Source organism: Rhinopithecus bieti, unplaced genomic scaffold (genome assembly GCF_001698545.2).
Source record: "Rhinopithecus bieti isolate Rb0 unplaced genomic scaffold, ASM169854v2 scaffold_17174, whole genome shotgun sequence".
Classification (NCBI taxonomy): domain Eukaryota; kingdom Metazoa; phylum Chordata; class Mammalia; order Primates; family Cercopithecidae; genus Rhinopithecus; species Rhinopithecus bieti.
This window is the reverse complement of record NW_016808962.1, coordinates 1689082-1713065: the sequence shown is the minus strand read 5'-3', so window position 1 is coordinate 1713065 and position 23984 is coordinate 1689082. Positions and strand designations below refer to the sequence as shown.

Here is a 23984-nt window from a genome sequence, read left to right as displayed (position 1 = left end):
AAAAAAAAAAAAAAAGAAGAAAAAAAAAAAAGAGAGATACAATGGAAAGGCCTAACGTGTGTAACTGGATCACAGGGGGAGATGGCAAAGGGAGGGAAGAAATATGCAAAGTGAATATTTGGGGACAACAGTTGAAAAATTTCCCCAACTAACCAGAGGCATCAAACAACATAATCAAGAAACACTACAAACCCCAACAGGGTAAGTTAAAAACACACACCCCTCCCCCCCCGGCCAGGCGCGGTGGCTCACACCTGTAATCCCAGCACTTTGGGAGGCCGAGGCGGGTGGATCATCTGAGGTCAGGAGTTCGAGACCAGCCTGGCAAACATGGCGAAACCCTGTCTCTACTAAAAATACAAAAATTAGCCGGGCACGGTGGAATCCCAGCCACTCGGGAGGCTGAGGCAGGGGAATTGCTTGAACCCAGGAAGTGGAGGCTGCAGCGAGCCAAGAGTGCGTCATTGCACTCCAGCCTGGTCGACAAAGCGAGACTCTGCCTCAAAAAAAAAAAAAAAAAAAAAAAAAAAAAAAAAAAAAAAAAAGCTATGAGCCGAGTCCAAATTCTAGAGGTTAAGCTGAAAGACGCTGGACTTCCAAAAAGCCAGTGTGGCAAGACCTCACCGAAGACACAAAGACACCAAACTCCAACTGAAGCCCTGGAGAGGCCACATACCTTAGGCTGCTTTATCCCTGCAGCTTCTCTAGAGGTGCTGGAGAGCTGCCCAAACAAAGCTTAGAAACAAGCCTCAAACAGATCAAGCTGACCCACAAGCTCATTACCTACCGGCAAGAATAACAGCCCAGACTCCTTAAAGACAGACAACACAGGCAGGGCAGTGGCTCACGCCTGTCATCCCAACAGTTCGGAAGGCTGAGGGAGAATCACTTGACCCAAGGAGTGTTTGAGAACAGCCTGGGCAACATTATGGCAAGACCCCATCTTTATATATATTTTTAAGTTATAAATATGTTTCAAGTTTTAAAAGAAAAGATGGACGTGCCGGGCGCGGTGGCTCAAGCCTGTAATCCCAGCACTTTGGGAGGCCGAGACAGGAGGATCACGAGGTCAGGAGATCAAGACCATCCTGGCTAACATGGTGAAACCCCGTCTCTACTAAAATACAAAAAACTAGCCGGGCGACCTGGCGGGCGCCTGTAGTCCCAGCTACTCGGGAGGCTGAGGCAGGAGAATGGCGTGAACCCGGGAGGCGGACCTTGCAGTGAGCTGAGATCCGGCCACTGCACTCCAGCCCGGGCGACAGAGCAAGACTCCGTCTCAAAAAAAAAAAAAAAAAAAAGAAAAGATGGACGTAACGGTTTAGCAGATGGGGAATCTCTATAATAAAAAGGGTTAAATTCATTAAATGGGACCAGGTGCAGTGGCTCCCACCTGTAATCCCAGCACTTTGGGAGGCCGAGGTGACAGGACTGCTTGAGCCCAGGAGTTTATGAGACCTGTCTGGGTAACATAGGGAGACCCTGTCTCTACAAAAAAAAAAAAAGCCGGCATGTGGCACAAGCCTGTAGTCTCGGCAACTCGAGAGGCTGAATGAACAGGAGGATTGCTTGAGCCTGGGAGGTCCAGGCTGCAGTGAGCCATGACTGTGCCACTGCACTCCAGCCTGGGCAACAGAGCAAAACCCTGTCTCAAGAAATAAAAAAAACATTCATTTGATGGGCTTGAGTATATTAAAAACAAAGAAAAGAGTAGTGACCTTGAAGACAGGACCACAGAAATCATCCAAAATGAATTGCAAAGATAAAAACTGAGAAGAAAAAAGCAGAGCCTCAGCAACATATGGGACAATAAAGTCCCGGAAGGAAAGGGAGAGATTATGCAGAAAAAGTAATTTACAGAAGCAGTGGCTTAAAATGTATTAAATTTGACAAAAATGATCATCCCACAGACCCCAAGCAGGATGAAAGCAAAAACCACAATGTTCAAATTGCCGAGGCCAAAAATGAGCACAAAGTCTTAAGGCAGAGGATGAAGGCGCCGTTACACGCAGCTTGTAAGGTGCCGTTACACGCAGCTTATAAGAACGAACACCAACTTCGAAGCAGAAACAATACAGGCCAGGAAACAAAGGAATTTTTTTTTTTTTATTTTTTTTGAGGCAGAGTCTCACTCTTGTCGCCCAGGCTGGAGTGCAGTGGCGCGATCTCGGCTCAATGCAACCTCCACCTCCCAGGTTGAAGCAATTCTCCTGCCTCAGCCTCCTGAGTAGCTGGGATTACAGGCGCCACCATGCCCGGCCAATTTTTATATTTTAGTAGAGATGGGGTTTCACCATATTGGCCACGTTGGTCTCGAACTCCTGACCTCAGGTGATCCACCTGCCTCAGCCTCCCAAAGTGCTGGGATGACAGGCGTGAGCCACCGTGCCCGGCGCAGTAATGATATCTTTTAAAGTGACATCAGTTTAACTGCTGAATGTAAAAAAAAATATAGAAGCTGTCAACCTAGAATTGTATATCCAGAGAAAATGCCCTTTGCATAATAAAGGCACAAAGATGTTTTCAGATCAACAAAAGCTGAGGGAATTTGTGACTGGCAGATCTGTATTACAAGAAATATTAAAAATTCGTCAGGCTGAAGAGAAATAATAACCAGACCAGATTATACTGACAGAATGAAGAATGTTAAAAATGGCAAAAATAGAAGACGTTTTCCTTCTTTCTTAATTTCCTTAAAACAAAGTTGACTGTTCAAAACAAAAACAGGGCCGGGCATGGTGGCTCACACCTGTAATCCCAGCACTTTGCAAGGCCAAGGAGGGCGTATCACCTGAGGTCAGGAATTTGAGACTAGCCTAGCCAACACAGTGAAACCCCGTCTCTACTAAAAATACAAAAAAAATTTAGCCGGGCATGGTGGTGGTGCCTACAATCCCAGCTACTTAGGCTGAGGCAGGAGAATCACTTAACTCAGAGGCGGAGGTTGCAGTGAGCCCAGAGCGCGCCACCGCACTCCAGCCTGGGTGACAGAGCGAGACTCCATCTCTCCAAAAAAAAAACCAAAAAACAACCATGCTGGGTGTTTCTGTCACATGTAAAAGTAAAAGGTGTGACTGGACACACACCGCTGTAAGGCCCTTCTGGTGTGAACGGGGTAATGTAATTTCAAGTCAGATGATACAGCTCGACTCACAGTAGACAGAATACTAAAAACACATTTTTTAAAAAAAGAAAAGCCAGAAAGGAAAAAAAATCAAAGGCGTCTCTGCCTTGTTCAGTCCAGGCCCACCAGGGATGGCACAGTGAGGGGTAAGAGAGGCCTAAATGTCAACCCCAAGCTTTCAGGGCAAGAACCCAGAGCTGCTCACATTAGGGTAGGTGGGGCAGGCAGTCTGGCGGAGGGAGTAAAACACCATCATCTCTAAGGGCTGACTCCTCAAGAGTTGCCTGAGCTGCTCAAAGCCAGGTCAGGGAAAACATGCGGGCCCAGAGTGGAGGCTGTGTACTGAGACCTGGGGGTCTCCGGTCACTGTCTGGAAGCACCCACTGGGTGGGGCGGAGCCCTGGGGAGCCACAGCCACCCCCAGGGGTAACCGGACTTATGTGCATGTACAAGTGCACACACACGCACAACCCTGGAGTCTGAGCAAGAGGAGGGGGTGCCAGGCCAGACCCTGCTCCAGGACCACACGCACCTCCAGCAGGCGTGAGATGGCGTCAGGCTGGGCCCGTGGGCAGCTGTCGTAGCAGGGCCACACCACACGGCGCCGGCTCTGGGGAGCGCTTCCATCAGACCGTTCTTCCTCTGGGGGCTCGGGGGGCCCCTGGGCCAGTTCCCAATCATAGGGAGGGCCCTCTGCCAGCGTCTCCTCAGTGTAGAAGTCCCACACCTTCAGGTTGGACACGTTACTGTAGGGCCGCAGGACCTGGGAGTGGGCCTGCAGTTGAGGACCTGGGTCGGGCAGGAGCTGCCTACCCGACCCAGGCCCCAGCTTACCTCCGTGTCCTCGGGCGCATACATGTAATTGTAGAACACAGGCGTCCTCTTGCTCAGTCGGTCCACGTACTCCCACACAGACCTGCACGGCAGCTGGCCCCTGCGTTCCCCCTTCTCCTCGTACAGCAGCCCTACACAGGGCCAGCAGTGAGCCTGGGCCCCTCCTGACCCATGGCTGTCCCAGCCCCGACTCCCCACCTACCCAGCTCAATGCGCTCATAGTCAGAGTCGAGCAGGAAGGTCCGGAAACGGCGGGACACATGGTGGTAGCCGAGGAACTTGAGGTAGAACTGGCTGAACTCAAACTCCATGGGGAACTGCAGATGGACCTGCACGCCACGTGGGTCAGGGGCCGGGGTCAGCGTCAGGGTGCACAGCCCCGGCCCACCCACACAGCGGCCTGCCCACCTGGTGCACGCAGTCCAGGAACTGCAGGAAGACGGGTGTGACGCCACTGCTCTGCCCAGCCAGGGTGTGGGCCCCACGGTGGCTGAAGCGGTGACCGAAGGACAGCCACTCCTTCTCCAGCAGCAGGCGGAAGCCCTCCAGCGTGCGGTAGAAGGGGTCTGAGAGCAGCTGCACCAAGGATACCACCTGCCAGCACCGCTGGAGGGTCAGTGAGGAGCCCGGGAGCCTGGCCCACCCCAGCCCCATGCGCCACACACCTGGGTGGTTATGTCCCAGCCGTCCTCCAGGCCCACCAGCACAGAGGAGCCTGAATCCAGGAGCTCCACCACCAGCACAGACACCTGCAGCAGCTTGTGGATCTGCAGGGACAGGCGGCCTCAGCACCTCTGGGACCCACCGCCCTCCCGCCTCGCCACTCACCAGGCTAGAGACCCGCACGTCCACAGGCACCGGAGAGGCAGGCCCTGCCCACAGCCCTCTGACCCCTGTATGTGGGCACAGTACTGGACCGACAGCTTGCTCTGGGCATGCCAACCACCGCCGCCTCCAGCCTGCTGGCCACAGCCCACTCCCTTCCAAGCCCTCTAGGACCGAGGGACGTCCCTGTCCCTCAAGACACCCAGTGGCCCCATCTTCAGTGTTCACCGAGCCAGCGTCCTGTCAGTACCCACCCCCACAAGAATGCAGCAGAGGCCCAGAACCATAAACCGCATCCCCCGTGTGGTCATCGGCCCACCTGGGCCCAGCAAGCTGCTCCGACACACCCATGCCCAGGCCCTGGCCACTCTCACTGCCAGCTGCCTTCCAGGCCCAGAGCCGGGGTGGGAAGTGGCTGTCACCTCCTCCTTCCAGTGCTCCACACTCTCAGACAAGCAAACCTAGACCCGTCCACTTGGCTCTAGCCAAGGGATAGGCCCAGCACCAAGGTGGGCAGAGGGACAGGGGCAGTGCGGAGACCTGGATCAGCCACTCCGAGTCTTCCAGCGAGCGCAGGAAGGAGGCTGGGCTGGGCTCAGCAGCGGGGCAGCCTGGGACACATGCCTTCAGCAGCTTCTTGAAGCTAGCCTTCACCTGCCGTGCCTCAAATACCTCAATGGGCACCAGCTCCCACTGCTGTAGGGGGTCTGGCCGCACACCCTGAAAAGAACCCGGCCGAGCACCATGAGACACGTGAGGCCCCAAGCCCCCTGCCCAGCCCCACCCGCACGCCCCAGCCCAGTCACCTTAAGCTGGGCTTTGTCCCCAAGGATGTAGAGGGCTGCTCGCTGCGGCCGCAGGAAGCCCGGGTCGGGAGGGCCCCCGTTGGCCTGGGGTGGGGCCAGTGCGTCTCTGCCAGCCAGCCGGGAGCCCACATCGGTGCCAAGGCCACTGCTGCGCCCACTGGTCCGGACACTGCCCCACTTACCTGTGGAGAAGACGCCAGGTAAGCACCCGAGGGTGGCCAGGGCACCACTTACCTGGGGCTGCCTGGGCCTGGCCTCCAGGGAGGGGGTTGAGCTCCCAGGGCAGGGGTGGTTGGCAGGACCCCGGCAGGGCCGTGCGAGAGGAGGGCTGGAACACACAGATGCTGAGACGTGGGGTGGCAGCCAGTGTTAGTTTCTAGGGCAGGACTCGCGGGTCAGGTAGGTAAGGACGGGGGCTCGGGAGACGGGTCGTTAGTGTCAGGCGTGGAGGGAGACATTAGTGCCCGCAATAACTCAGTGCACACTGGAGGCCGCCAGCCCCAACTAAGGGGTGGCCTATGCGGGCCGGGTACGGTACCTCGGGGTGCGGTCCGTCTGGAGGCCGAGGCCGCCATGGGGTTGGACAGCGTGGTGACCCTGGCTCTGGGGCTGGGAACTGGGGGCACAGCAGAGAGAAGGCTCAGACCTAGCCCCAGGCCTGGGGGTGCCCAGCTTGGGGGGCCTACAGGCCAGACGGTCCCACCAAGCCCCCAGGGAGCCTGGAGGTAGCAGCCGTCAGCCCCAAGTCCCTGATCTCAGGAGAGTGGGAAGAGCCATCCTGGTGCGGGCCTCTGCCAGGGCAGGGCAGTCCGCAGAGTACTCTGTGGCAGCAGAAGGGCTGTGTGGTGGGGATCCCGGGCTCTCCCCTGAACACCTCCTCTCTTCCCACTTAAGCCAGCTCAGAGCAAGTCTGTCTCTGAGTCCCTCCTCCACACCCTGGCCCTTTGTCCTCCACTCAGGGGACCAGGGCTTGTGACGGGCGCAGCTCAGAACTCTCAACAGACGGGCATGCAGAGGCCTCTGTCCAGGGCATAGCAACAGGAGGTAACCAAGAGGTGTGGCCTGGAGAACAGGCGAGTGACCCAAAGAGGGGAAGGGGGCTCAGAGCCTGAGCCCAGTCCAAAAGGATGGAGAGCAGCTCAGTCCAGGATACAGGCAGATCTGAGTCCTAGGCTGAGGCTTACAGTCCGGACGATGTGGCCTGAAGGTACAGGGGAGGCCACAAGAGCAAGTGGCAGCCCAAAGGGCTGGGAGATGCCTGGGGTCCACAGTGGGTCTCTGGGCGCCTGGCGCTGCCTTAGGCTCACCTGCTTCTGTAGAGCCCGAGGGTGGGACTGAGAGAGGCAATGTCCCCTCGCCCACCAAGTGGTCACTACGGGCCAAGCACAATGCCAGCCCGACACACCCTGCATCCTCTGACGGTGGCCACGCTGCAGACACCCAGCTCACAGTGAGGACGCAGCAGCAGCCTGCTTTGGATGCCAACCAGGGCCCAGTGGGTCCTTATAAAGAGGTCAGAGCTGGGACTAGAAGCCACAACTACAGCTGAGGGAAGCTGAGCCCCTGAGTGTTGCCGGGCACTGAGAGGGACACGGGGAGGCAGCAGCCACTGGCACTGGGGATGGTCGGAGACGCAAAAGGGACTCCACAGGAGGCACAGACATGGGGATGGAGGGGCAGGGGGGGCAGGGGCGGGCCCACCCGCAAGCGCCACTCAGGGTTTCTGGCAGGGGTGGGAAGGCAGGAAAACAGGGTGAGTGTAAAACAGAACCATATAACGTGATATCTAGAAAAACAAAACCACTTCTGAACTAGAAAACAGGTGCTCCAGACAGTGAGTGTGGGGCATACCTGCCACCCCGTCCAGGGGCCAGTCTACCTCAGTGTGTGTAGGGCGCCTGTAAAGTGTGCGAGGCGGTGGGGACAGAGATAGCAAGGCCAGCTCGGGCAAGGCCCAAGGAACCAGGACACACGAGGACAGAAGCCAAGCAGCGGGCAGAGCCAGGCCAGAGGCTCCAAAGACAGTCTGGATGGGGGGATCGGGGAGGGCGGAGGGTGGGGGATGAGGAGAAACAGTGACACTGGGAGGGAAAAGGACACAGGAGCATCTGGGATGTTTCCAGGCTGTGGGAAATGGTAAGACAGAGCCACGCAGAGGCAGCACCTGGAGGCCCCGGCAGGAAGCTGCAGCAGACGCAGAGGTGGAGAGCGGGGCAGTCAGAGCAGGCAGGATGTCAGGGAGAGCAGGACGTCAGGGCGGACAAGAGGTGAGGGCACACACCTGGTCTGGGCAGGCTTCCCGCCCCTTCCCCACGGCACCCCGAGGGCATCCTCCTCATCCCATACCCAAACATCCATGATCAACACCGTTTCTGCCCCTCCCTGGCCTGCCTGCCAAACCATAAATGCCACCACAGCCCCCCAAAGTGCCCCCGGCCCCACCGTCTGCCCACAAGCGCCCTCACCATGACTGCCCATGTGGGCTGAGGAGAAGCCGCTAAGCGTGTTGCGTCCCGACGCGTCCGCGTAGCGGGGCATGGAGCTGACCACGGCCTGCAGGTACTTCTCCTGCTCCAGGCTACTCGAGTCCGCCTGGGACTGGCCTGGGGGAGGACGTGGAGCTGAGGCAGGGGAGGGTGGGATAGGGCAGGGCAGGCACAGGGCAGGACGCAGGAGGTACCTGGAGAAGGTGCGTTCTGGGCCTTGAAAAGGCCGACGACACCTTTGCCATGCAGGCCACCAGAGCGCAGCAGTACTGCCTTAGACCGCCCGCTGCGCCAGCAGACCACGGGAAAGCGGTTCTGGCGGTAGCAGCGGGACACGCGCTGCAGGGCGTTGTCCTGGACACTCTGGGGTACAATCAGCAGCCCTGGGTAGCTGCGAGGAGGCAGAAGCATGAAGGCGGCTGACGACCCCACCCACTCTGGGCTCACGCTCCAAGCAGGGCAAGAGGAGCCAGCCCGTGGCTCCCAGCAGGAGGCACTTCCAGCTCAGCCACGGGGCCCTCCAGCCCACGCCCCCAGCCCTGTGGCCCATCCCTCTGCCCTCTCCCCCTCCACATTCCTGACATGACCAGGAGCCGTGGCCCAGGCCCACAGCAGGCAGGAAAGACACTCAGCCACCTGCCAACCACCCCGGCCAACCTGGCCGGCCCTCACCTGCGGCAGATGGCGTACATGCGGTTGACTGGAGAAATGCGGAAGGGCTCAGACTTGGCCCGGCTCAGGCTGCTGCTCAGGGTGCCCAGGCCGAGGCGCTGGTAGTCGCGGCAGCAAGCCCTTTCCACCAGGCTGCTCATGGTCATGCGGTCAGAGGGCTTCAGGGCTGAGGACGGGGTCAGCGTGCTGGGCTCCAGCTCCTCCGACACTGTGCAGGCCAGGCACACGGGGTCATCAGCCAGAGGCCACTCCACCTGTCCTGATCCTCCCTGGCGAGTGTCAGCATCCAGAGACCACCCAGGACTCCACCCCACCCTTCCACCTGAGATCTCGTCCTCCTGGTCCTCGGGGGGCGGCTGGCCCCGGTGCTCCCAGCTGGGGGGGTTGTACTTCTTACGAGTGACATGCTGCCGCCCAATAGTCTTCTTGGCGTTCTTGACCAGGTTCCGGGACAGGGTTCTGGGGCACACAGAGTCACCAAGGTGAGAAAAAGAGGGACAAAGACAGGCACAGGGGCCTAGGAGGGTTGGAGCAGAAACTCATGGCTGAGGCCCAGCTGCCCCGGCCTGGGACCCAGATCCACACCTGAGGGAAGGACCCTTGTCCTTGGTGACTCGTGGGGGCCGGCCAGGTGTGTGGGCAGAGCCCAGAGTGAATGCGAAGGTGGCCCTGACATCTGGCGGGTACCGCAGCTTATGCAGCTGCTTGCGGAAGAGCTCGGCACTGTCAGACCCCACCTCCTCATCAAAGGCCATTTTCAGCAGCTGCGTCAGAAAAAGCAACCCTTAGGAGTCTGGGTGGCCCCCAGCCCCTCCCCCAACCCTGACGCTGCCAGGTGCCAGGCTCCCCTTCCCCCCGCAGCCATGACACAGAGAGAAGCAAGGCACAGGCAAAGGCCTGTGCCCATGTTACACGAAGGCAAGCGTTTGTGTAAACCTGAAATCTCAGTGGCTGTGAGGTGAGGCCTGGGCTTGCAAGGCACACCCAAGACATGCACTTGAGGGTCAGCGCCCCAAGGAAAGGACAAGGACCTGAAGACTGCGTATCAAACAGTGGGTGCCAACTCAAGAGCACGGCGAGGGCCCCAGACACGCAGGCCTAGCAACAGGGCCACTGGTGGAAACTGGCTTAAAATGGTTCATACGAGAAAGCCCGGTTCCCACGAGAAAGACCCGGGCGGGGACGAGAGCCCCACCCGTGCACCACGCCCCACCTGGAATGTGCAGGAGCGCAGCTGCAGCCCGTCCTGCAGGAGCTGGTCCACAGGGGTCTGGACGCTGATGCGCTTCTCCTTGGTCAGCGCAGCCACCGGGAAGGAACGGACCACCACCTGCTCCCCAACTTAGGACAGGCCAGGCAGAGTCAGAAGCAAGGAAGATAAGGGGGGGGTCCCAGAATCTCAGAGTACCACAGTTACAGGTGATCCCAAGTGGGTGGGGAAGGAGCAGACAAAGGCCCATTTCCCATGGGGATCCACAACCCCCGAGAAGAGGGTGGGAGAAACAGGGAAAGTCCATTCATCCCAAAGACCTGGCGGGAGGGGGCGACAGGGCCAGAGGGTCTGCAGGCTCACCCAGGGGGTCCGTGGGCATCCCTGTGAAGATGACCCGGTACGTGGTGAGGAAGACGGCGCCCTCAGCTGGGAGCAATGCTGGTCCCCCAGCACTGCCCCCCGCACCCTCCTCACGCCCATCCGGCAGCAGGTAGACGCGCAGGCCGTCCAGCACACACTCTTCACCGGGCAGCAGGCGCGGCCGCAGCAGCTTGGGCTACTCGAAAACAAGAGCAGGAGCTCAGGATGCAGCCCCGGCCTTGGGCGCCCGCAGCCCTGGCGGCCCCCACAAACCTTCTGGATGGGCGGCAGCCTCCGGCTCTCCCGCTGCACGGCCTCCAGGGTCTCGATGTGCATCTGGACGATGTCTGGGGGAAGGTAGTTCTCACACTCTGCATCCAGCCCCACCCATCCAAGGGGGTGTCACCAGCCCTGACCCTCGTACCTGGCACCATGACATGCAGCCCCTTGAGGTGGTCGCTGGTGACCCCACTCTCCGTGCAGACCTTGTCCACAAAGCGGTTGATGAAGCGGACCACAGCCCCAGCCACGTCACAGGTCTCTGCGTCCTCAAAGCCACTCTCCGTGTCATAGCTCTCAGCCACGCTGCCAGCCATGCTGGGCCAGGGAAGAGACTGTGGGCATGGGCCCCGCCCACTCCACTGGGCCCAACCCCCAGTCCCCGCCTCACCTGTTGGTGACCAGGCTGTTGCTGGCGCTCTCCAGGTCGCCCAGCCCAGCGCGCTCCCGAAGTAGGCGGCTCTTGCTGCTGTCCAGGGGCAGGAGGAGGTAGCTCATGCGGTTGGCATAGTGGATGGCCTGGCTGAACACCGTGCTCTCCTCCTTCTGCACCAGCTCCTGCTGCTTCTCACGGCTCAGGGTTGGCCACAGGCGCCGCTGCTCAGAAGCCACATCCAGGGCAGAGCGCTCATCCTCCTGGGAAGGTGCCTCCCCAACCTCCTGCCACAGCACCACAGGCATGAGCTGGGGCTGCACTGCCCCCAGCCCCCAGTCCCAGCCCCGGGACTCCCTGCGCACCTGGGCAGGGGCCGGGTCCTCGGTGGGCTCCAAGTAGAGGGCCCGGATGTGAGTCTGCACGTCCCCATAGAACATGGCCTCCCAGAACTGTGGCGTACTCCACACCACATGCTCCTGCACACAGCTGTACGCGAACTGCGTCACCCCCGGGCTCAGCTTCTGCAGAAGCCAGGGGAGAAGGTCAGCGGGATGCAGCCAGGAAGCGGCTGGGAAGGAGACCTCAGCCATGCCACCACTCACCCGGCAGAAGGCTGTGACCAGAGGCAGCAGAGCAGCTGCAATGCCATGCTCATCCAGAGAAGTGCAGTCCTGCAGGCAAAGCGAGAGCCCGTCAGGACATCTCCCCTCCCAGGCAGCATTCACCTCCCACCACACCCCCACCACTCCCGTAGCCACCGCGGACCAGCACCTGACACCGTGGCTCCAGCTCCCCAGGGCTGCCTCAGAGGCTCAACATCAGGAAACCCCAGGCCCCAGCACCTGCCCCCAACAACGGTTCTCTCCACTGTGTTCCCTGCAGACCCAGGACCCCTGCCCCCGGCACAGGAGTCTCCTGCACCCTCTCCACTCTCACCCGCAGACCAGGGTCTCCCCGCCTGTTCCCGCTCATGCGCCATGCCACTGGCAGGATGGGAGACCTGGCCTCACCTGCAGGCAGCAGTTCATCATACGGACGACAAAGTCAAACTGCTGGTGGTCCAGGACCGCACGGTTCTGCTGCACATGCAGGTGCAGCTCCTGGGCAAGGCAGCGGCGAGCAGCTCGCCCCTTCAGGGCCCTCAACACGGCAGGGAGCAGCTGCAGGTGGGGAAAGCAGACATGGGCCGAGGGCACAGAGAAGACCCACTGGGGGCCCAAGCGGGGAGGGCAGCAGGAGTCCAGGAGACCCAAATGCCTTTCAGGTGGGGTGTCCCAGACTCTGGGGCTTTGCTGACCAATAAAGACTAAAACCTCCAGTGGGCCCAGCAGCTCCACAAGTACAAGTTCACCAGGCCAGACACGAGGACACAGACACTCACCTGTGAGCTGGCAGGGAGGTGCGCTCCGGAGGGAGGCCTTGTGGCCCGGGCCCCCCCTGCTCACAGGCTCAGAGCTGCCTGGCTGGCCAGGGCTCAGTGACTCGCCTGGCACAGGCCCGGCCACAGAAAGGCTTGGAGTTTGTGTTCTATTGCTACATCGTTCATCACAAAACTGGCCGCCCCAAAGGGACACCACACAGCCAATGAAAAACAAGAGACTCCAACTGGCCATGATGAAAGACCCCAGAGGTGTTAAGTGAGCATCACAGAGGGCAAAACAGCAGGGAGCAAGCTCTGTTTTCCATTAAGTACGAGGAACAGGTCGCGTGTGGGCCTACCCAATTTAAGGGGAAGGATGCAGAGAAAACATAATAGTGAAACCTTCTGATTTCTAAAAATGGAAGTAAATCTCCCTGGCTGGGCCTCCCATGCAGGCCTGACCCACCACTCACTGAGGTCAAGAGAGGAGACCCGGCGCCCACCTGCCCTCAGGCCAGCCCAGCCACCCCCAGCTGTCTGTTAGGCAGAGGAGGCCCCGGGGCAGGGTCAGCACCCACGAGGGCGAAGCGCAGCCTGGGTCTCCTCTGAAACCCGCTGCCCTGGCCCGGCTGGAGCCTGCACAGCCCTCACCTTCTTGGCCTCAAGCATTTTCCCCTCAAACACGTAGGAGATGCAGTTGCGCACGACCTCCAGCCGCCGGGCGCTGTTGACATGCAGCCCGCTGCATCGCTCCAGTATGGCAGCTGCGGGGAGAGAACACGCAAACTCGGACCCCTGACCCCATGCCTGTCCTGGGCCACGCCCGGGACCTGCCTCCCTGTCCCTCTTCATTACGCACTCATGGGGGGCCCTGAGGGCACAGTGGTCCTCTTCTCGGCCTTCACAGCTGGGGGTGCACCCTGCATCTTGGCTGCAGCCTGGTCCACGATCCACTGCACGGTGCCCTCATCCAGCCGGGGGAAGGGCCGGGGCACCCGTCGCAGGTGGCTGCTCTCACCGGGCCTCTGTACCTTGTGCATCGCCACGGCTGGGTACGGGTTCTCCTGTGGGGAGATGGGAAGTGTGGAGCAGGGGCTGAGGGATCAAGGTGGTACGATGCCCTCCCATCCTGCCACCCTCGTACGTTCTTGTAGAGCTGCTCTGCCAGTTCCTGGACGTGACGCAGGATACGCTGGGGGTGGTTCTCATCTGCCCGCATCCGTGCCACCTCGTGGGCCACCAGCTAGCGGAGTGGGCAGAAGGTTAGGTAAGCCGTGGTCAGGCAAAGCCAGGGCAGGGGGCTGGGCGGGCAGGGTAGGGGTGCACCTCATCGAACAGGTCCGTGGGGCGGTACGGGACCCCACGCTCTGACACGAAGCCAGCAAAGGCCATGCCCTCCAGCACCTTCATCAGGAAATCATCCTCCACCAGCCCACGCTGGCCCAGGAAGGCTGCCTGGGGGACACAAGGAGGTCAGTCCCTCAGGGGTCTCCACCAGGCACTTATCTCCCACTCCACCCCCAGCCACCAGGTGCCCCACCTTATGGAAGCGGATGACAGGCTCTGGGTGGATGCGCACGACGTGCAGGCACCAGCGATAGCCCTGCAGCAGCTGAGCGAAGAGCCGCAGAAAGACGGCTCGAAGCTCCTTGTCCTGGGAGGAGAGCTGATTGCAGGCGAAAGCCAGCCCTGCCCACCCCCACGCCAGGTCCCTCAGGCGCTCCTCCATACACCCCCCACCCCAAGCTGGGAAGAGGCCTCCCCAGGCTGCCCCGCTCCCGTCCTTCTGCCCCTCCCACCATTCTGCACACAGGGCCACCAGCAACTCTGAAACTGTCTGGATGAGGCACTCCTGCTCAGCACCCTCAAGGGCTCCTGTGACCAGAGGTCAAGTTCCAGCCCCTTGCTGGGCCCCTGCCGCCTCACCTGCACCACTCACGACCACCACACCCAACTGCTGGCAGCTGCTTTGCTCCCAGGCTCCTTCCTGCTTATGCTACAGGAGCCGGGGCCAGCCTGAGGGTGGTGCCTTGTGTGTCAGTGGCAGCAGACATGAGCGGGGCAGCCTGAGTGTCCGGGGTCCCCATGCAGGAGCAGCAATGACACCCACCTGCATCTTCAGGGAGGACGTGGACGTCGTGGGTGGAGGGAAGGCGAGGTCAGCCAACTCCAGTTCCGGGTCCAGGACCTGCCAGCACAGAACAGAGCAGGCAGCTGCATACTGGCCCCAGCTCTAGGCTCCCCATGCTGCCAGACAGCCACATCCCAAAGGCCCCAAGGCTCCTGCTTGCGCGTGGTGTCCCTCACCATGCTCAGCACACTGTGTGTCTGACTCTGCAGCGGCTCTGGCAAGGGTGGAATGTGCNTCCCACCATTCTGCACACAGGGCCACCAGCAACTCTGAAACTGTCTGGATGAGGCACTCCTGCTCAGCACCCTCAAGGGCTCCTGTGACCAGAGGTCAAGTTCCAGCCCCTTGCTGGGCCCCTGCCGCCTCACCTGCACCACTCACGACCACCACACCCAACTGCTGGCAGCTGCTTTGCTCCCAGGCTCCTTCCTGCTTATGCTACAGGAGCCGGGGCCAGCCTGAGGGTGGTGCCTTGTGTGTCAGTGGCAGCAGACATGAGCGGGGCAGCCTGAGTGTCCGGGGTCCCCATGCAGGAGCAGCAATGACACCCACCTGCATCTTCAGGGAGGACGTGGACGTCGTGGGTGGAGGGAAGGCGAGGTCAGCCAACTCCAGTTCCGGGTCCAGGACCTGCCAGCACAGAACAGAGCAGGCAGCTGCATACTGGCCCCAGCTCTAGGCTCCCCATGCTGCCAGACAGCCACATCCCAAAGGCCCCCAAGGCTCCTGCTTGCGCGTGGTGTCCCTCACCATGCTCAGCACACTGTGTGTCTGACTCTGCAGCGGCTCTGGCAAGGGTGGAATGTGCACGCACTCGGGGATGGCCACCGTTCCTCCATCCAGATCAGCAACGATCACGTCAAGCTGTGGACCCAGGGAGCCGGCAGTCAGGGACCCGCAGGCTTAGGCCGAGGTGGACACAAAGCACAACCCTTACCAGCTCCTGAGTCTCTGCCTGGAAGGCCGCGTTGACCCCAATGATGAAGGGCGTGGGTGTGCTGAGGACCTCCAGCAGCTGAGCCGGCAGGATGGGCACATAGGTGAAGCTGTGCAGGCCCCAAAGGACGCAGTGAGCCAGGGACGTGGCTGGGCAAAGGGGCCAGGAGGAGGGGCTGGGAGGGCCGCGCGGGGGTCACCTGTATCTGAGAGGAAACAGCAGTGCCAGGAGGCCCCTACAGGCATCGGCGAGCCGCTGGTAGCTCCGGGACAGGAAGAGAACCTTGTGCTCCGTGAGGGCGGCACAGAACAAAGACAGCACGTTGGTGATGCCTAAAGGAAGAGGAGAAACTTGGAAAGGACCCTGGGCCCCTACCCAGGCAGAGTGAGAACCCACATCCCTGACTACCAGCCCCCGAGGGGAAGCCATGCAGGGGTGGGACAGACAGGCTCACCCAGCTGGCGGAAAAGCAGGGCCACGCTGCAGCGGCTGACGGGCAGCGAGTCAGCCAGTGGAGTTTGGATGACCTGCCGGTCACCAGCCCCCAAAGAGATCGTCCTCTGCAAAAAAAGAAGGATCGGGGCTCAGTAGCTTGACCAGATCTAAGTCAGCCCAGAGCTCTGTGGCCCCAGGCACACCCTGGTGGACAGACAGACCCGAGGTGGGACTGGCTGGGATGGGCAACATGGCAAGAGGGAAATGCCATGCCCTGCCTCTGTTGTCCCAAGCAGCTGCAGAGAAAACTCAGGACAGGAGTGGCCGCTTTTGACTGGGGGTAGGGATGGGGCCTAGGTGGGCAGAAGAAACAAAGAATCCATACCGCTCCTTCCTCAACAGAGTCCAGCTGCACAGGACAGACGGGCAGAAAGACACGGTTAGACACCCCAACACACCCAGGCACGGGGCAGGAAACAGATAGACAAGCTGACACCAACATCCAGAGACAGGCACACACCATCGAAGGAGCGGACAGAGAGGCTGAAGGACACAGGCCCAAAGCACAGGTGCAAAGGCCAGGTGAGCAGGCCAGGACTGTCGGGGGCAATGGTGGCACAAGGACACAGGAGGGAGCATCCAAGGCCTCCAGCTGTGTGTGGCTCTGGCTAGGCTCCAAATACCTACAAGGGCCCCAGCAGGAGGGCCTGTGGCTGTGCAGACATCAGTTGCCCCCAAAACCCACCTGTGAGCCCCCAGCCAGGGGCACAGTGCACGTCAGCAGGTTCCCAATCACGTTTTCCAGGCACACATTCAGGCCCTCCACGTGGATGGCATAGATGAGGCCAAGGCTGTTCTGCAATGACCAGAGCAGGAAGTGGCGGGACAGCCGATGGAAGCACCCTCGTCCTGCCTCACCATCCCAGCTGCCCGCCTCACCCTGAACACCTCCGTGTGGTCAAGTCGAGACACCAGTACTAGCGTCTTCGGTGCAAACAGCTGGGCAGACGGGGCAGGTGCTGTGGGAGACAGGTGGGTCTGGCCTCCCTCATCCTCCTCTTCCCTCTCTGTGGCATCCTCCTCGCGCGTCGTTTCCTGCTGGGGGTCAGGAGGAGATGGGGGCAGGGGGAGTTGGCCATGGCCCAAGGATGCAGCTTTGTTCATGCCATGCCCAGAGGCCCCAAGCTGACCTGTGAAGGCTCCACTGGCTCCCAGAAGGTCAAGCAGGCGCAGTAGTGGCGCTCGGAGTTGATGTCAGTGAGGACAGCAACAAAGAAGGTCGGTGGATTCCTCTCAGGACACAGCTGCCACCCGCTAGGCTGGCAAAACTGCAGGGAGGGCTCAGCAGTCAGCTCCTCCCCCTACACCTGTGGCAGGAACCAGCCCACCTGCCCCAATGTCTGCACTGCCAGGCCTGGAGGCTCCAACACACACAGGCAGCTCCTTGCTTGGAGACCCTAGGGACACGTGGCCTCCTGGGCGTCAGTCTCTCCGACTGAAAGGAGTAACAGCCTCTGACCTCCCCACCTGGGGCAAGGACCAGAAGATGGGAGAACAGTCCCCACCATCATGAGTGAGTGACAACATGACAGTGACATGAGCACCAAGCAGCCCGTCGGCCAAGCCGGCCACACCCCCCAACAGCGGCTCTGCTGTCTGGTCCCTCACCCAACGGGGAGCCGGGCACTGCAGAGGCCCCTCAGTCAGGGACGAGGGCAGGGCTGTGCCCACCTGCCGTCCCAACCTGCCACCCCCCCACCTGCCAGCACCGTCTCAGCACACCCCCCACTTACCAGCTCGATGCCCTGGGGGAATGGGTTGTCTTCCCAGTCCTTCTCCGGGAAGCGCTGCAGAATCTGGCCCTGGCCTTCCCCACTCCCTGAGGACAAGAACAGGTGGTCAGAGTACCCGCCCCGGCCCCCCATCCACCAGGAGGCTTGAGGATCCCAGTGTGGAAACATTCCCACCCACCAGGCCCTCATCTGACACCAGATCAGCCTCAGTTCCCTAAAAATAGTTTTGTATGCAGAGTCTGCTGGGCAGCTACAGACCCCACGGCTACCTGAGAGTAGAGAAGCCCCTGCCACTACCATCCCCATTCCCCGATCCCATCCCAGAGACCTCCTTCAGCCTGAGCAGCCCAGCTTCACACAGCACAGCAGCCCTCCATCGAAGGTCAACAGTTCAGGACTGTTCCACAGCCCCCACAGCATCTGCCACCACAGCCAGGCCCCCACTTAGGCTCTCAGCCCCCCAACAGTGGGCATCCCCCAGAGCTCCCTGTTACCCACCAGCCCTGGGCCCAGCCGGGCGTGCGGAGGACTCACATCTGTTGTCTGTGTGGGGTTCAAGAAGCCTCAGCCCCACAAGGCTAGGGGACATTCCCTGGGCCCACGGCCCCAGACTCTTCCCTATCCCAGCTGCCTCAGACAGGTCCCCAGTACAGGTCCCAGAAGGTGGAGTTTGGCAGCTGCCTGTTAGAACACCATCCCCACAGCCAGTAGGACCCAGAGGGACAGCAGCTAGATGGGAAGGATGCAGACTTGGTCCAGGACGACCACTGAAGGATGTCCAGACAGCCTCCTGAGCACTGGGATCCAGCAGCTCTCAGAGGAGAGTGGGACGGTGGTCACATCCAGGCCTGCTCCCTGTCTCCAAATCTCCCTGTACAAAGGCCACAGGATGGGTGCTGAGCACAGCCTAAGCTCCCCTGGGCCAGGAGGCTTTCAGGGCAGGGAAAGCCAAGAGGCCTACATCTCCCCAAGAGATCCCTCCTCTCCTTGGGGCCCTAGAGCCCTCGAAGTCCCTTCTACTCTGTTCCCCCAACAACCACACCCAGGGCACTCTTTCCAGGCCCAGTCCATACTGGTGGGCTAAAGGTGCCTGCCTGTGGCTCACCCCTAGAGAGCCAAACCAGGAGGCCTGGTGGTCAGGACCACAGCGGGATACTCAGGGTGTGGCTCCCGCTGCAGGATGGCTCCACAGGCCTCCCAGGGCTTGTGGAGGACGGAGCAGGTGCGGCAAGAAAGACGAAAGCCTCCCTGCCTTCTCCTCCACACAACCCACAGGTCCCCAGGGCCTGTGCCCATCCTCTGCTTGGACGGGCCTCAACACCGCCACCCACCTGGCGGAGGCAGCAGAGCCAGACGGGCAAGGGGGGGTCATACTCAACACAGATCACCTCGTGTACCCCCACCCCGACCCCCAGGAAACTGCGGCCCCACATCCAGCGTGCCCGATCCTCCTGGGAACAGATGAGCAACCCTGGCAGCCCATGGTACATGCTCCACAGGTCCCTTACAGGCAGTGAGACCACCCGCCCCCCAGGGTTACGGAGGCAGAGCCAAGGAAGTAGGCAGTGGGCAGGTTGCTGCTAAGTGGGAGATGGTGGGGCGGTGAGGGGCCAATTCTGACTCACAAAACCTCAGCTTCCTGCTCCCCTCCCCCACCCACCACTGACACCCTGCAGAGGACAGGCGGCAGACTGGTGGGGGCCCAGGTGTCTGCGGGTGCCACACCTACCTCCACACCCCAAGCACAGCTCACTCAGGCACAGGCCCTGAGCTGCGGCTCCTCCCCCACTCCGCCCACTCCCCCAAAGGCCTCCTTGTGCTCGGCCCCAAACCACCATCTGGGCCCAGCCCTGGCTGGCACCCAGGGCTCACCCAGTTCTTGCCACGAGGCAGCAGGCGGAGGAAGGAAGGGGGTTTATGAACAGGGACAGCAGTCCCTGCACTGCAGCCTCCCCCAGGCCAGGCAGGGAAGGCAGTCTTCCCCAGGAGGATGGGCAAAGTGGCAGGTCACTGTCTACCTTGACCCTCTCCACCCCATTTGTCTTGTGAAGCACCAACTCTCACTCAGCCTTAAGTCCTCTGCGGGGCTCTACCCTCCAAAGAGCCAGCCCTGAGCTCCACTCTCCTTGGGCTGGCCCAGCAGGCCAAGCAGGCATCTCTCCCTGAGCTCCTCTGTGCCATGACGGCCCCAGACTGGCCCTTCAGGTCTCAGAGCAGCCTTCAGGCCTCAGCCCACAGAGCACCCCCTCCCCTGGGAAGCTCTGCCCCAGCCTGGGGCCTACAGGGACCCTAGGACCGACCTCCCTCCACCACACCCCAGTGACTGCTAGTGCACCTGTTAGCTTGGCTGGGACGGACCACAGACTAATTAAGGTTTGTAGAACACATACAGGCGGCTACACGACCATCCTCCCCACACCCAACGCACTCACACCCCACAAACAAACAGGTTCCTCAGTTAGAAGTACAGGGCACCTTCCGGAGCCCCAGGGAATGACAGAACACAGCTGGCCCCTGGAAAAGCAGGCCATGGAGGGCCCTGCAGCCCTGGGCTGTGAGCAGCTCTCCTCCTCCCCGTTCTGAGGTCCCAGCCTGCACCTCAGCTCTGTGCTGTCTGGGGCCAGGCCACATCTTGGCCTCCAGGGGGATGTGGGGGGTTTTGCCATGTCTCTCCGGGGTCCCCACCCACCCCACCTGAGCCCTATAGCCACAGGAGTGACCTCCAGCAGCTGAGCTCCTTGCCCACCAGAGTGCTGCCTTTACCTCAGATCAGACAGGAAGGAGGGTGTCCTCCCCGCTCCTCCCCTCAGCAACAGGACGAATCCACACAACGTGCTGTGTGGCACAGGGCACCAAGGTTTTCTTGCCCCTCCACCTTTGAACATGGGGCCGAGGGGCCACCCAAGGACAACACTACGGCTCCTGTCCTGAAAGCTCCTCAAAAAGCGCTTCCTCCTGCACCAATGTCCCTGCGGCCAGCCCCACACAGACTGCAGGCCTGAAAGGCGGGCGGGCAGGCAGGCGAACACAGACCTCGCGTTCTGTCATCTGCTGGCAGCACCCCATCACCAGTGCCAGGCTCTGACGCCTGGAGGGCTGGCCCAGGCCAGTGTGTGCTGTGGGGAAGCAAAGAACGATGGCAGCCTCTCCTGTTCCCCCACCACACTGCCCACCGTGCACGAAGACCAGCCCTGGCCAGCTCTGCTGCTTTGCAGGGAACCCAGCTATAGGAAAAGAGAAGAAAAGAAGGAAGGACAGCACCTTCCTGCGACACCACCCATCCAACCCCAACATGCACATGGCTCCCTCAGCCGCAGCGGCACCATGTGCAGGGCCCCTGCAGCTTCCTGAGCTCGTCCCAACCTCCCCTGCCCATCAGACCACAGCAGCTCTGACCCAGGGCCTCGGACCCCTTCCGGCTCCCAGGGTGGAGGCTGGGAGGCAGTTGAGGCCGTCCCAAACAGCCCCAGCCCGCTCCAGAGGGCGGGAAGGAACGTGGGTGGGGACAGTAGATGGGGCTCAAGAATGCAGCCAGCTCATCACAGTCAGGATGAGGCGAGGCCATGGGGTAAAAGGTCTTTTTCTCAGATGCAAGGGGTCCAGCCCCTCCTCCCAGGCAGATGCACACTTGGCTGCTGGAGCTGGAAGGCCGCTGGCTAGGTCAGGGCCAGATCAAATGTGTCTCCTGCTCCCAAAGACACCTCAGCACTGGCCACGCTGTGATCAGGGCCCTTCTGGGCGAAGAGCCGGGCAGAGGCAGTCTGTCTAGTCCTGACGCTGGCCCCAGGGCACAGAAGGTGATCCCTGACTCACCAGGTGAGGGGCCTGCAGATGGGCCGGCGCCGGCCACCATCACTCTCCGAGGTGAAGGAGCCATGGCCGGCACAGGCATTCACCTTCTCAGGGCCCCTCCCCACCTTTCCTGAGAGGTTCCAGCTGGTAACCACTAGCAACTGGGATGCTGCCTCAGGCAGGACTTGTGCACCCTCAGCACCCTGGTCCTGCACCCAGCAGCTCCAGACAGGATGTCCAGATCCAGGCAAGACAAGCTATCCGCCCTCCTAATCCCCAATCCAAGACACCCTGCATCCGGCCCTGAAGTCTTAGCCTCACAGAACAGAGCGGGTCCTCTACCCACTCAGAAGTGCCTGTTGTATCTGTGCCTAGAGGATCCACACACCTGCTGCTCAGTCACTAAAGACACTCATCATTTCCAGGGCCCTCCTGTGTGCCACCACGTCACACGTGTGCATTCACTGCATCCTCACGGCAGCCTGGGAGGTTAGCATGACTCACTCCATCCCCAGATGAGGAAACTGAGGCACAGAGAGCCAAACGACTGGCTCCAAGTCACAAGGCTCTCAAGGGGCAAAGCAGAGATAAGTGATCCCCACGCCATGCTCCTCTGCCTCTTCCCCCCCCACGACCTGCCCTGGTACCTGGTTCTGCCCTCAGTCCATGACCAGGGTCCCAGTCTATAGGCTTGTTCCCCTCAAGGATAAACAAGTCCTTCGAAGGGGCTGCGAGGCCAGCAAGCAGCTGACCAGCTCAACCCCAGAAGGTAGTGGGCACAGGGCTCCACAGTCCCCCAATCCTACTGCAGTGGACCACTTATCACTCCTCCCTGCCACTTAGGGGAAGGGGGAGGGTGGCACTTCGGGCTCCAGCCTCCTACCCTGTCCTGCGCAAAGGACACACACACACAGGTGCCTGCGCTACATGTGGCTCCAGCAGTGAGCACACACATGTCACAGCCAGCTTGTCGTGGAGCCCACTCTGCCTCTTCTCTCCGCCCACCTTCAACTCCTCACCCCACAGCCACCACGCCTCCCACCTGGCCTTTGCCTGCAGTCTCTGTCAACCCAAACCCTCTCCACACTGCCCTCAGGATCATCAGGGTCATCATCAACTGTTCCTGCAGGCCCTGCTCCAGCCCCCAGCCCAAGGCCCCTCGTGCCAGGGCAGCCCTCAGCCAGCCTTGCTTCCCTGGATCCTTAGGCACCCTCTGCCCCAGGTGGTACGGCCTCCTCTATGCCCCTCACAGGTGCCTCAGCGCAGACAGCTGCCTCTGTGGGTCAAGGCAACACTGACAGGCAGCCTGCACACAGGGGGATGAGGACTGTGTGGTCCTAGCAAGCAAGAACTCCCTCTCTAAAGAAAAAGGCAGATGCTCACCACTGACGGTGCCGTAAGACACACACTTGGATAGGACGGTGCCATAAAACACACGCTTGGATAGACGGCAGCAGGGAAGAGTGTGTGCTGCCTAAGAGGGCACTAGGAGGAGCTGGAGATGAAGATGATGCTAAAGAGGCTTCAGGAAGTGTGTGGGGGGTCCAGCAGAAGAAACACAAAGAAGAGAGAAGTCCAGGTCCTGGGTGGGGACAGTGACAGCTGGACTGACAAAAAAAACAGGGTAACTGGAAAGGCAAGCTCAACCCCACCTCAATATCCAGCCCCTGCCTGACCACAGAGCTATCCCCACATACTGCCCGTCTGCAGCTAGGATTTGACTGCCTGGGTGCCAGTCCCAGCCGCTCTGAGGCGGCTCAGGCCAGGCAGTCAACTTATCCGCGCCTGACTTCTCTACAGATGGGGGCAACAGCAGGGCAACCCCGGTGGGCTGCTGGGAGGAAGAGGTGAGATCATGCACACAAAGGGCTGTGCGGGGCCTGGCACACCAAGCACGCTCGCCAGCGCTGCTGTCTCCAGGCTGCTGCTGATGTCATCGTCAGGCTCCGTTTTCTCCTACCCCCTGGGCTGAAGGGCTCTCAGACACGGGCGCTGACCCCAGACACAGACCTCCTGGGCATGGGCACCCATCGCCACGCTGATCCCCCACCCAGGGCTTGGCGCGCAGGGCCTGGCCCGTCAGGCGAGTCGCCAGGAATACTCTTCTCTCTACTCTCGACGCTTCCTCCTGAAATCCTCCCAGTTTCAAGTCAAACACGGCTTCTCCATGCACCAACCCCGAACTCCACCCCCTCTCTGCACCCCACCAAGACCACCAGGGGTTTCAGACGCAGCACCAAGGTCAGGGGCGGGCTAGTGAGCCGCGGGTCCGCGCCCCTGGAGCCACTAGAGCCACAGCCGCCGGCAGCCGGCCAAGGGGAGAGCCCGTCCCACCCCACAGAGGCCGGGCAGGCCGGGCCCAGGCTTCTCTCCCGGCCGCCACCAGGCCCGCGCGGCCACGCCGCCCCCAGCGGACGCCCATTCTCCCCACGGGCTCTCAGGTCGGCCCCGACCTTCAGCCCCCGCCCGACGCCCGGCCCCGGTCCCCGGCCCCGTCCCCGGCCCTCAGCCCTCAGCACTCAGCCCTCGGCCCCCCGACCCCGGCCCTCAGCGCCCAGCCC

General features: G+C 60.9%; 1 protein-coding gene across 4 annotated transcripts in view; it reads right to left on the bottom strand.

Moving 5' to 3' along the window:
- SBF1 (SET binding factor 1) overlaps nt 1-18235 on the bottom strand; it is a 20625-nt gene extending 2390 nt beyond the window's left edge. The window contains exons 1-37 of one of the 4 annotated variants that reach the window (XM_017888077.1): nt 18166-18235; nt 17632-17717; nt 17029-17166; nt 16778-16936; nt 16584-16694; nt 16224-16247; nt 15858-15963; nt 15603-15735; nt 15404-15512; nt 15217-15330; nt 15019-15096; nt 13876-13989; nt 13662-13790; nt 13480-13578; nt 13195-13399; nt 12987-13099; nt 11986-12135; nt 11578-11646; nt 11338-11496; nt 10991-11259; nt 10745-10917; nt 10594-10667; nt 10321-10516; nt 9961-10088; nt 9333-9511; nt 9070-9206; nt 8748-8955; nt 8270-8466; nt 8055-8192; nt 6128-6205; nt 5590-5771; nt 5324-5503; nt 4624-4725; nt 4367-4552; nt 4161-4287; nt 3959-4089; nt 3657-3887 (exon numbers count right to left, since the gene is read on the bottom strand). In XM_017888077.1, the coding sequence (XP_017743566.1) occupies nt 3657-3887; nt 3959-4089; nt 4161-4287; nt 4367-4552; nt 4624-4725; nt 5324-5503; nt 5590-5771; nt 6128-6205; nt 8055-8192; nt 8270-8466; nt 8748-8955; nt 9070-9206; nt 9333-9511; nt 9961-10088; nt 10321-10516; nt 10594-10667; nt 10745-10917; nt 10991-11259; nt 11338-11496; nt 11578-11646; nt 11986-12135; nt 12987-13099; nt 13195-13399; nt 13480-13578; nt 13662-13790; nt 13876-13989; nt 15019-15096; nt 15217-15330; nt 15404-15512; nt 15603-15735; nt 15858-15963; nt 16224-16247; nt 16584-16694; nt 16778-16936; nt 17029-17166; nt 17632-17717; nt 18166-18220 (5067 nt within the window). In that variant the 5' untranslated portion in view covers nt 18221-18235. The remainder of the gene's footprint in view (nt 1-3656; nt 3888-3958; nt 4090-4160; nt 4288-4366; nt 4553-4623; nt 4726-5323; nt 5504-5589; nt 5772-6127; nt 6206-8054; nt 8193-8269; nt 8467-8747; nt 8956-9069; nt 9207-9332; nt 9512-9960; nt 10089-10320; nt 10517-10593; nt 10668-10744; nt 10918-10990; nt 11260-11337; nt 11497-11577; nt 11647-11985; nt 12136-12986; nt 13100-13194; nt 13400-13479; nt 13579-13661; nt 13791-13875; nt 13990-15018; nt 15097-15216; nt 15331-15403; nt 15513-15602; nt 15736-15857; nt 15964-16223; nt 16248-16583; nt 16695-16777; nt 16937-17028; nt 17167-17631; nt 17718-18165) is intronic. The other 3 variants (XM_017888079.1, XM_017888078.1, XM_017888081.1) reach the window with 3 other exon arrangements.
- Nucleotides 18236-23984: the final 5749 nt, after the last annotated feature.